The sequence below is a fragment of the Platichthys flesus genome, chromosome 4, assembly GCF_949316205.1.
Source record: "Platichthys flesus chromosome 4, fPlaFle2.1, whole genome shotgun sequence".
Taxonomy (NCBI): domain Eukaryota; kingdom Metazoa; phylum Chordata; class Actinopteri; order Pleuronectiformes; family Pleuronectidae; genus Platichthys; species Platichthys flesus.
Window position 1 is genome coordinate 11,046,041 of NC_084948.1, and position 12,846 is coordinate 11,058,886.

Genomic DNA, 12,846 nt, shown 5'->3' on the forward strand with positions numbered 1-12,846 from the left:
CAGATTTTAAGAACATAAATTTGGGTTAAAAGGGTCTTATAGATGCTTCATCTCCACCAATGAATCAAAGTGTCTCTACAGTCCCAGTCTCGACTGTAATAAAAGGCAAATGTGAGAGATGAGAGAGTCAGCTGGTGTCTGCAAAGTTGGTGTCATGGCATCAGGACCTGTTTTCACATATGTCACATTAATCTGTGGGAGCAGGCAGAACAAATCATGTTGAGCAGGTGTCAGACAAAGCAGGGAGGGGATCATAGCAACCCATATTAGCTACCATCATCACTGTCAAGTGAACTGATTGAGACAGCTGCTTACAGGTTTGTTGTGTGTGGCAGTTACCTGTTTGTCCGCCTCCTCATCTTCTAAAAACTCGTACTCACAGAATCAGTCTGAACTTCAAGCCACACTACATGTGTGCAGCCTTTACAATGCTAGTCACAGTCCTGATATGTTCATGTGAACTGTAACACTTGCTGTGTGCAGCAGCAGCCGCAGACACACAAGTGTTGCTGGATCATGCTACACAAAGACCCCAACCCCCACCCCCCATCCACCTGCTGTATTGTCTGGTGACACAACTGCCTGACAGTTTTCCCTGTACAGTGCAGTAGTGGCGATGTGTGCTGTATTGGTACTGTTGCTAGAAAATGTGCGTATAGCAAGATACTGCTCTGTGTGTCCTGCACCAGATGGGTTAAAAGCAGAGGACAAATTTGCCTCAATTGCATGAGTGTGTCTTTGCATGTGTTTGGGATAAATAAATGTATTTTGTATCTTGTATCTTATACATGGATGTTAACCTTTGACCTCTTGCAACAAAAAACAAACACAAAATTGTATTCTCAATGCTATACCAGTAGATGGATGACTAACAACTTACTGATTTCAGAAGTCTCTGCTTTGCTCCGGGAATAAATCACTCACTCAAATCGGTCGATTTGTCACAGTGATCTACAGTTTGTTTTTATGTTTTTTTTGTTATGCTCGTCAAGTTCTTATTCCTGTGCATTCAAGCTCTTATTCAATGCAAATTAAATCAGGTGTCTTATGCTATTTTTGCGGCTATGTCCCTTTGTTTGGCTAGCCTCGAGTGTAGGTGAGGAGCAGGCTATAAACAACTAACATCTAACAAGTTCGTTTCTATGGAACTCCACGCCCCCAGATTTTTTTCATTTTCAGACTTAGTCTTTAGACACAGCCGACATTAACTCAAGTGACATCACTAAATGATGTTTATCAGATTTCACACAGCTCCCTCTGCACAACAAGTGTTACTACTTTTCTAACTTATACAATGGTATTCCCCATGACCTTTGTCTGTGTTGTCATTTTGTAGATAACCCTTTCATATACTCCGTAACATATTGTTAATGGATGCCTGTATGAAGCTGATGCTAGTCAGACTACCAGCAGCTCTAAATAGGAAATAGGAAAGAGCAAAGTATAGCAAAATCAATGATTTATATTTTTGTATTTTATTCCTAATGCCTTTATGACACATCTTTGTTTCACTCAAGGACATTTTAGTCACAGTTTTTTCTTAAGGTTATAATGGAATAATATGTAGGTGGCATAATGTGAAAAATAAATGACTAAATATTTTCTCATGTGGGTCGGAGTGGGTTTATATTCTCATTCTTAATAGTAAGTCATACTCTTCCATGATAACAATGAAGCCCCACTGCATTATAGATACAGGATGTCTAGGCATGACAAAATATTAAAATGTTAAAGGTGATATGCAAGACTTCAACCCTTAATATAGCAGCCAAACAATTTCTATGTTAAGATATAGAATGTTGGTGCCCTGAGCACAGAGTTATTATCCCACATTGAAATGATTAATTAATTATCCCATCAATTCTAAATCAAATCAGTATCTGTCCACCATTTATTATCTTTTATGATGAAATAATCGTATTATTATAACTATAGAAACATTTTATAGAACATGTGCAAACACACCAACATTTTTTAAATTACTGCTTTTATTTGTGACATATTTTTCCTAAAGAGACAAAAAGATAAAAAACTCAACTCATTCACAAAAGATTAAATAAAGTCTATATAAAGCATACATGAATAAATAAAAAAGTAATGCATCTCTAGTTTTACCCATTCTTCTGTAATTGGGGCAGTTACATTGTGAACGTTTATGTCAGTGCACCAGTGCAAATCAGTGAATCTTACCATCCCAGCTGTAGGGAGATATGGAGCGACAGCAGGAGGATGAGGAGGCTGAAAGGAATACATTGACCTCACCTACGTTTTATATGATGGTTGAAGTTAGAGGTTAAAGAGGGATTTGAATATAAAAATGCTACAAAAAACATATTGAAAAACACGTACAAACCTACAGTGTGGACAGAGAAATAAATTAATAATAAGTTTGAAGACGCTTTTTCCATTTTAGAAAAGAAGAAATTTAGATGCATAATTTAACATAGCAAATCCGAACCATATAAAATGATATGCTGCGGCAAACCGTTGGGAGTCTGTTTTTGCCATCAGAATAGATTATATTCTGATTCAGAGAAGAGTCTGTCAACACTTCCTTAGACTATGAAGTTCAAGCCATTCTTCACAATAATCTCTCTTGTATAACATGTTTATCATGATTACCTGTTGTGCTCTAGGCCATCATGTAATCATTTAGTTAAAGTTTAATTGTTAAACATTATGTGCTTCATGATGTATAAGTATGCGCAGTGCTGTTTTGCGTGGGCGTGTTGCTCACTGCCTTGTCTCTTTCTCTTCCTGTCTCTCTGCCTGTCGATTATCTCTCGGTTAACTTGCTTTCACATCTCTGTGGGCGAGAATGAGTGTGGGTTTCTCACAATTTTTTCATAAATGTCTTAAAGATGACAAATTGACCCTGTATGTTATTTGAGTTGTAAACATATTTAGAGCTACTGCATGTCACAGTACACATCTGTACAACTTGGTGCTTGAGCTGAAGTGTGTATATAGCCTGAAAATGATTAAAATGTGAGCATGACTGCATGTAATGTAAAGTTAGGGTTTGATGAGGGAGTGGCTAAAGCAGCTGTTAGGCAAACAACTTCCGGACTAGTCATTATTTTAAATGTGAAACAAACCAGCCCTCACAGCTTGTATTTAGATTTTTTTCTCATCTTTCTTTCATTAGTGATGGGGAAAATCAGCATTTAGCATTTTCCAACAAAGGCCTTTTATTCCGTTCTTCTCTCAGCCCACACTGTTCTGCATACTCACAGGTGGAGAGGTTGAGACTGTCAGGCTGTGAAACAGCTGTGTTTATCGTAGGGACTCAGGGAGTGGTAACCAACAGTGTAACATACAATGGAACAAGAGGCTGATGTTGACCTTCTAATACAACTCTGATGTTTAAGGCTGGATGAAACCATTACTGTTGTAGTTGATTCATATACTAATTATTTTGTTGGTTAATTGATTAATCCTAAAATGTCATCCCATCACAGTGAAAATATTCTGAATGATTCATCAATCACCCAAATGGTTGCTATTGCTCACTATCAATAACTATCTGTTCTCGTTAATTGATTCGGCTGTGCTGATATTAGTATATCAGTCTAATCTAAGAGAATTCATGTGATTCACCTTTGTTATAGTGCATTTTTAGGGGGTATTGCTTGTTTGCAAGTCAAACAAGTTTACAATTTCTTGTACAATTGTGGAAGTTTTTTTAAAGTAAATATTTTATTCCAGCATTCCATTTTAGATCGGAAAACAATAAGAAATTATTTCTCTTTTAGAATTGTGTTCTTTGGACATTTAAATTGAAAGTGTGGCTTGTTCATTGTTGCTTGCATTTTGTCAGCTAAGCTAGGTTCAACATGTCTACACTATTCTGAGAACTGATATCTGTCCTCTTATCCTACTGATGGCACATTGGCATCAACCCTACTATGACATTTTTCATGTTAACATCGAAGTTAGATTCACTAGTTTAGTGAATATATAAATGTAAAATCCCATTTGATTAAATTGTAATTCTCAAAAAACCTTTAGATACAACTATAAACATACCTGGGATCAACTGTAAATAAAACATTTAGCATCTGTGAGCCTCATTATTGGTTACTAACAGTTTCAAACCTCTTTCAGAATTACTCCAGCTTGTTGTAAGCCTGTTGATATTTTCTAATTCACAAGAAGACTCTACTCTCCTTTTCTTCCAGTGAGCAGTTGCTGTTAGCATCAAAGCTAACTTCATCTGCTTTGATGCTTCATGTTCGTCAAAGTCGGTCTGTCATTTTGTAGCCAATAATTTGTGGCCATATAACTAGTGTTATATTTGGGAGTCATAACAACTTTAAATGTAGGAATGAAAACTAGCAGAAGAAGATGCTCAATACTTTTCCTACTTGTGGCTTTTCTAAATGCTAGTATTAAAATCGTCTGGGTCTCTGTTTCTGTGCAGCACACCAGGTTAAATCTGATAAGAAATTGTGCTTCTGAGGATGATTCAGTTGACAGCTTGAGATTATGCAGTGACTTCTTGAAGCCACTGACTTCTGTTCATCAGTATGAAACTGAGCAAAAAATGGTCTGTCATGATGAACACTGAGGGAGTGTTTAGCAGCTGGCCTGTGGGGCTTTAGCGAGGATCTCTCTAATTCCTCTGATCACTCCCACTTTGAGCAACAGACCTCAGGCTGGCTGGTCTTTCATCGTCTGTCTGAACACGTTAGGTTTGATTTCTAACATGATTCCAACTGAAATTTGCCTGCTCCCAAAAAAGCTCCTTTTAGTGTTTATACAGGATTCTCTTTGAATCCCCAGTAGCCTTTAATCGACATGTTTGACTCAGTTGAGGGTTTGAAACAATAATTCAAAGCTTTGGAAACTAAAGGACAGTAAGGAATCTAAATACATACGTTTCAGTTTTTTTTCAAAGTAATGAATCAAGAATGGTCACATCTGTGTCTTTCAAGTTTGATTTAGGTATAAGCTATCCACCATGAGTATTAGGGCAACTTAAATGGAAAATATATCTGAGATGGGTAAAGTTGCAAGTTACAGCACAAAGAACCGTGTGTGAAATTAAATTGTGTTAATGCAAAAACAGTAAAATCCTAACAAAAGGTAAATCATTTATTCACCATATCAGCTTGTAAAATATCACATCTGAAATCTGAAAGAAATGAAATCCAAGACTTTAATCTGATTCTGTATTTTAACATTCTTTGTACCAAAACTGCAACAAGATCAACTGAAGTAAAGACTCTTTGATGATTTCTTTACTGAGGCAAGTTATAACCACACACCCCATTTGCAATGAAAGGTTTAAAAGAAACTCTACATTTCCTGTTCTTCAGCCACACTGATGCAGTGTTTCTGGTTTGTTTGGGATTGATTGTCATGTCTCATGACCGCTGTGTTGCTTCAGCTTCAGCCAGTAAACCGAAGACCAGATATGACTCATCAGGATTCTCTCATACAGTGTTATGAGAGAGTCACTGCAAAATTAGACAGTGCTGCCACCACCTACAAGGGTCTCACAGTGGAATACAGTGTTTGCTCTTCACCAACAATTCATTGAGTGTTGGTGCAAAAGTCCTGAGAATAATTTAAAGGGGACATAATGCATTTTTCTGTCCAAAGATTTCTGTCATTTTAGGTAGCTCTTATCACACTGATGTACAGTCAATTATTGTCCTTAAAGATGAAAGTGACCCTGAAAAAGTGACCCTGAAAAATAAAAATGCACTCATTATCTACCCACCACTGTGCCAATGGAGGGCTGGGTGAAGTGTTTGAGTCCACAAAACACTTTTGGAATTCCAGGGGTAAACAGCTTTGCTGCCAACTTGAAATGGAGTTGTTATCCTGTTATCCTCCTCTCGAGATGCATTCGCATGTGGATCCCAGCAGACATTTAAGCTAAAAACATGGTGTAAATGAAATAGATTGAGTCTAATTTTAAATGTCTTGGTTTACAGACAGCTGCAACGCTGTTGACCTCTGAAACTCCAAAAGTTTTTTGTGGACCGAAACACTTTACCCACCTCTCCATCAGAACAGTGGTTAGTAGATAAGGAGTGAATAAAAAAAGTCATGGTGAACTATCCCTTTAAGTGTTTGATAATACTGAAAAATCTCTATATAAATCTTGTGATATGTAGCAACCAAGCATAAATTATACGTAATCTGCAACCTTTAAGCAAGTCTGGACTTAATGTGTGGTTGTGTGGTTTGTGTGGTTGTGTGCCTGATGTGTGTGGAAGTGGTGTGAGGCCCGTCCTAATAGAGCCTCCTTCATCTCGCTCTCTCCCTTCTCTCTAATTCTCTCACACATATTTAGTGGTAAGTAGGTCTACACCTGTGGGACACAGCAGCTTCCTCAGAAACCCAAGCAGCCGCTTGCACACCAGTATGATGCTGCTGCTGTGGCCAGAACTGCTGCTCACTGAGCATACTCGTGGTTTGGTTGCAAGAAAAAAGTATGGGTCGTTTTTTTTTCACTTGATAGATATGGTTATCGAATGTCTTGATTGAACTAACATAGAAGGGCCGGGCCTTTTTCAGTCAGGGTGTATTATGAGATTTCCTGCCAGCGAATCTCTAGCCTAAGGATTCTGAACATACTATTTTAAAGATATTTTTTCATGTGTGTTATCATCTTTTATTTTTAGCGCAGTTTTTTTTAGCTTTTAGCGCATTTATCTTTCTCCTCTATGGGTTGCTGGGGTTCAGGAGATAGAATGGGCCAACCTGAAGGTCGGCAGTTTGATCCCCGTCTACCTCATTTTGTGTGCCGAATTTTTTTTTCTGCAAGAAGCTGGACCTCAAATTCCCAGCTGTACTGGGAGTTTGTATTTGATGTGTCATAGAGAAAGTCCTGCGCATATATCCTGGTATGGATGTGTTTGTGAATAGGTGAATGGCAAAACTGTATTTCAAGGACGTACCATTTACTTTACCCTTATTCCGTTAGGCATGTGTTTTAATTACAACCGCGTGAAACAGTACAGCAGGCAAGTTTATTGTGATAGGAGGAATTTCTCTACCTAGCAGCTGACTAGCATTGATAGCATGGACATGTTGTGATGTGTGTAGCCCATTTCTGGTTCAACAACACTGAGTGGGTAGATGGCAGGTGTTTTTCACAGTGTTTGAATGCTATAAAAGACGTGACGTGCGGAAAGGGGCTGGTCATGTTTACATCATTGCCAATCGTAGCTTATGCCAAGAATACCCAATACTGCAGAGTCATTGGACAAAACGATAGGGACTGCATGCTGGGGTCTTTTTCCCACAATACATTCACAACATAAGAAAGTAATATGTTTTCAATCCAAGCACATTAGCAGGAGCTCTCCAAGACATGCAATGTAATGATCCGGCCAAATACACACAGTCAGTATGGATGCCTGCAAACACATACACCCACTTCTTTGGTGCATTTCTACTCATCCAGTCCTACAGGAAGAATTTCTGATGCCAGGCTGAGGAAGTTACTAGCTCCCTGGAGAGGAAACCACATTAGCATGCATAACTCCTTATCTTCTGAGTGGCGGCTAATTTGATTCTATGGCTTTAATCTGATGTGCTGGTCCGTCTCCTTTATCAGCTGAGCCTCCAGGTTTTGCTGTGGTTAGGAAGAAGATGTGAATGGATAAATATCTGCTCTAAGTGCTTCTTTCTTTTAAATCGGTCTATATCCGTTATAATGCTTTGGACGACCTTGCGAATGACAACTTGCGTAATTGCCATAGCAAAAATGAAAACTGATAACCGTCTTAATAGTCTTGAAAACAAGACTTAAGTATTCTGATTAAAGTCAGGAAGCTTATTGAAGTAGCTGAGGTTTCTTCCCTGACAACCCACCACTTTATACAGACGAGTCACAGTTTCACAAGTAACTGAGAGTGCCAGTTATGGTTAAGAGCTGTCACCCTCTGTGGTTTGTTCACGATTAGTGTAATAACTTTTCCAATGTAATGATTTAAATGTCTTCCCACACATGCTGTGCAGGAGAGTGGGACCTCCTCTGACTTGTGGTCCATGTATTGTTCTTTGTTGACTAGTTATCTCTGTTTTACTCACATTTTCTCCTCTCTGTTCCGGCTGTGATATCAATTACAAATTTCAAAAGGTGGGAGTGGTACAAATTGTAAAAAGACTGTTATCTTAAAATATGTAAGATTTACTGGAAAATAAAATATTTTTTCCTCAGTGGGACAAAAATAATTGTCCAGGGGAAAGGCTGTAGCATGAATCAAAGATTTATTTGTTTGAGCTCCCACATTGTAAACATGTACCAAATGTTACAGACATTCAAGTGAGTTGATTAGTTTCACTCTGAGTGTATCTGTTAGTATAGTATATGCCCAGATGTATGACCATAGCCATGAGAGAATGCTGACTCTGACATCCATTATTTTTTGTGTAATAGTATTTAAATTGTCCAATTCCAATATCCTATAGTATTATTTCAAGTTAGTAGAGACTTGAATTGCAGAGGAATCTACAGTTGCTTTCAGACATGCACTGTAGGGGAGAGGGGGGTAATGTGGGACATCAGGTCATGTGAGACACCCCCTGTATCTAGGCAACGGAAAAGTAAATTTTGCATGTAAAAGTAAATTTTCTTGCTTTGAACTTAATCAACTTTTGTGTCAAGACAAATTGCTTCAGGTAGAAAAACTTATATCATACATGTTGGTGAACTTCCAACATATAAAACCATGTGATTGATGCTAGCTGAAGATTACCTGAATGCTAAGAGACATTGGTTTTCTAAAATGGTGGCATGAATGAACATGTGTTATATTACATTATATATATTTGTTTTATTTTTAATGTCCTAAACATTGTAGAAAAGCCATCATGCCAAGAAACTATACAACAGGAAGACAACCTGGGGCCAAACACCCCTCGCAGAGATCGAGAGTGCAGCCGCTGAGGTCATGCAAGGAAAGAAGTCCTTAAGAAAAGCTGGAAGGGATAGAAATATTGATAAGACAACCCTAAAAAGATTCATAAAGAAAAAAGAGAAAGGGAAAGTAAAATCAGTAGCCTGGGGTGCAGGAGCTGAGGTAAAGAGAATATTCACAGATGAGATGGAGGAGGAGCCAAACACTTGAAACAACTAGCTGACCAGTTCCATGGCCTTGCTCCAGTTCAGTGCCTTGAACTGGCATTTGAATACGCAGAGAAAAACAATATTCCTGTCCCTGCCAATTGGACAGAGAAACAATGTGCATGTAAGCTAGGGTGTGCAAGAGATCACATGAATCATAATAATCATAAATGTGCTTAATTGACCAATCCCCATGATCTGTTACTAGTCCGATATTAGTTTTGGAATGTGTGGTTGTCAATCTAGCCTTTAGGATTTTAACTATTAGAACATGTGTAGTTATGGTAGTTTTAAAGTGGAAAAAGTTAGTTGACACAAGACCACTTTTTTTTAAACAATCATATTTTCACTGCCCTTTGTCCTGAAGACGTTCTGATCATTTCCATCGCTAGAAAACATCCTGAATTAATGGGAAATGTGTACATTTTACTGATATATCATTTTGGCTCGCCTAGAGGGTAGCAAATGTAAAATTACCCCACTCTCCCCTACTCTAGAGAATCTCCTGAATCACACACATAGGAAACACCAGCGAAGATGTCAAGTGAGTTTTGGTGATAAGAGCTGACAGTGGTGTCAGTGTGCTGTAAACACAAATATGAAATGCCTGCAGTGGAATTAATGTGCTCTGTTCTGCCTCTGCCTGCTATGCCACCTATGAATAATTTACAATGAAGTAAAAATTTAGATCTGTCTCAACTTGAAAATAAAGCATTACTGATTGCAACTAATGTTTAAATATTCAAGTGTACATAAATGTTTTTTGTAGTTGTAATGATATTGGAGGACTAAAAAATTGCAATTCCATCTTACTGTAGAACGTTTTTCTGAGTCGACAGTTGCTGAATTTCTATTCAGATGTTTTTCTCTATCCAGTCAAACATTTTCCATATTTACTCTCCTCTCTTGCATTTCTGTTTATACAGTCAGAGTTTCCACATAGGTGTGGAACCAGAACAGTTCCCCTTTTATTTGCCATTTGCTGCCACAAAAGTCGAAGGAAACAAACTAGTGCATTGAGGACGAGATCAACGTGTTCCTCTGCGGTTTGACTAATTTAGACAGAAAAATGCAAATAAGTAACCTCCCTTGGTTTCTTATTGCCACATTGCCCTCAACAGTGACCAGACAGTCGCTTACTCTACACATTTCAGATTAGTAATTTGTAGGTGAATATTCTCTGTGTTGTTTATGTCTTCACTTTGATTCATTTTTTCCCTCTCTGTTATGTTCTTTTACAGACTGAAAGCTCTGGTATCAACAGGAGGCCGGAGTGTGCAAGCAGCATGTGACTGGTAAGTTTAAACAAAAAATGTGTGCACAGTATATCCACATATACTTTACAAAACAAAAACCAAGGAAAAATGTTTTATACTGCCCTCTGCTGTAGAAGGGTGTCAAGTATGTCCATACAACTTGCAGCTTGTGTAGCTGCAAACTCAAACTTAAAAGCAAAACCTTTAATAATAATTATGCTTCAGTAATAATTGTTGTTACTATTAAAAAAATTATCAATTTAGGTTTGTCTACATTCACCACAAGTTTGATTTTACTAAGGTGAGAGTGGTCATTAACACCAAAATTATTTAATGTAACGACAAAATAACAATGGTCAAAAACACAACCTTGAGGGACTCTAAGAATAGTAAGCAAGACTGCACTACATTTGACCAAATGAGAAAGTAGGTGCAAGTATTAGCACAGAATATCCATCATAGCACTGGCGAAAACAAAAACGTATTAACTTCCTTTGCGCATTAAAGCTTATCTGTGGTGTTATTTGAGAACACTAAGTACCCCAAAATGCAGTAGAGCAAATAAGAGCTGAAATCTTTAATAGCAGCCAAGGAGTTAATTTATCCAGAGTCCCTGCTGTCATTGCTACAGGGAAGAAAAACGTAACCAGTAACCAAGAAAGCAAGGTGCAATACCAATGTTTTGATTATAAAAGAGTTTGATTCCTCAAATGTGCCAGCTTAGGGTTAGGGTTAGGGTTAGGTTAGTGTGTTAATTGTGTTACAGATTTGCACTTGGAACTTTGTGCTTGCCTAGTTTGTCGTTTCAGGGGTTGTTTGTGCCAGCTCAAGTTAAGATCACTTTTACTTGTGGTTGCAGATTACACAAAAATACAGGCATCATGTCCTGCCCTGTCCTCGCAACACAATACACAGACCTGACACTTCTCCTATATTTAATTTACCTACGTCTATTCCATAGGCTGTTTTCCCATGTGGACGACCCGTTCCTGGATGACCCACTGCCCAGGGAGTTCGTCCTCTACCTGCGGCCCAGTGGACCACTACAGAACCAGCTCTCCCACTTCTGGCAGCAGAGTCGAGTCACTTGTGGCAAAAACAAAGCCCACAACATTTTCCCTCATATCACTCTCTGCCAGTTCTTCATGGTGAGTTGAAAGAAACATTCAGTGAACTTTCATGAAGGCTGATGGTTCAAGGTCATGAATGCTTCTGAGGTCAGACATCAGATGGAGTAAATGTGAGTCAGATTCTGTTTGCAAATTTATCATCTTTTCCTTGTCAGTCCTTTTTACATTATCACTTTTACATCCATACATATACACTACCGTTCAAAAGTTTGGGGTCACCAAGACAATTTTGGGTTTTCCATGAAAACACACTTTTATTTTTCAAATGAGTTGCAAAATTAATAGAAAATATAGTCAAGACATTAACAAGGTTAGAAATAAGGATTTTTATTTGAAATATGAATTTTGTTCTTCAAACTTTGCTCTCGTCAAAGGATAAGTTGCAGCAATTACAGCATTGCAAACCTTTTGCATTCTAGCTGTTAATTTGGTGAGGTAATCTGTAGAAATGTCACCCCATGCTTCCTGAAGCACCTCCCACAAGTTGGATTGGCTTGATGGGCACTTCTTGCGTACCAAACGGTCAAGCTGCTCCCACAACAGCTCAATTGGGTTGAGTGCACGGGCCACTCCATTACAGACAGCTTACCAGCTGCCTGCTTCTTCCCTAAATTGTTCTTACATAATTTGGAGGTGTGCTTTGGGTCATTGTCCTTTTGTTGGAGGAAATTGGCTCCAATCAAGCGCTGTCCACAGGGTATGGCATGGTGTTGCAAAATGGAGTGATATACTTCCTTATTTAAAATCAACTTTACCTTGTACAAATCTCCTTCTTTACCAGTACCAAAGCAGCCACAGACCATCACGTTACCTCCACCATGCTGGACAGATGGTGTCAGGACTCTTCCAGAATCTTTTCACCTGTTCTGCGTCTCACAAATGTTCTTCTATGTGATCCAAACACCTCAAACTTTGATTCGTCTGTCCATAACACTTTTTCCAATCTTCCTCTGTCCAATGTCTGTGTTCTTTTGCCCATATCAATCTTTGTTTTTATTGGCCAGTCTCAGATATGGCTTTTTCTTTGCCACTCTGCCTAGAAGGCCAGCATCCTGGAGTCGCCTCTTCACTGTAGACGTTGACACTGGCGTTTTGCAGGTACCATTTAAAGAAGCTGCCAGTTGAGGACCTGTGAGGCGTCTATTTCTCAAGCTAGAGACTCTAATATACTTCTGTTCTTGCTGAGTTTTGCACCGGGGCCTCCCACTTCTCTTTCTACTCTGGTTAGAGCCCGTTTGTGCTGTTCTCTGAAGGGAGTAGTTCACACCGTTGGAGAAAATGTTTAGTTTCTTCGCAATTTCTCGCATGGAATAGCCTTTATTTCTAAGAACAAGAATAGACTGGCGAATTTCACATGAAAGTTCTCTTTTTC

General features: G+C 38.5%; 1 protein-coding gene across 1 annotated transcript in view; it reads left to right on the forward strand.

The window, feature by feature from the left end:
* The window catches only part of ubash3bb (ubiquitin associated and SH3 domain containing Bb), a 39,088-nt gene that overhangs the window by 14,609 nt on the left and 11,633 nt on the right, over nt 1-12,846 (forward strand). The window contains exons 2-3 of the mRNA XM_062385999.1: nt 10,330-10,383; nt 11,306-11,492. Coding sequence (XP_062241983.1) covers nt 10,330-10,383; nt 11,306-11,492 — 241 coding nt within the window. The remainder of the gene's footprint in view (nt 1-10,329; nt 10,384-11,305; nt 11,493-12,846) is intronic.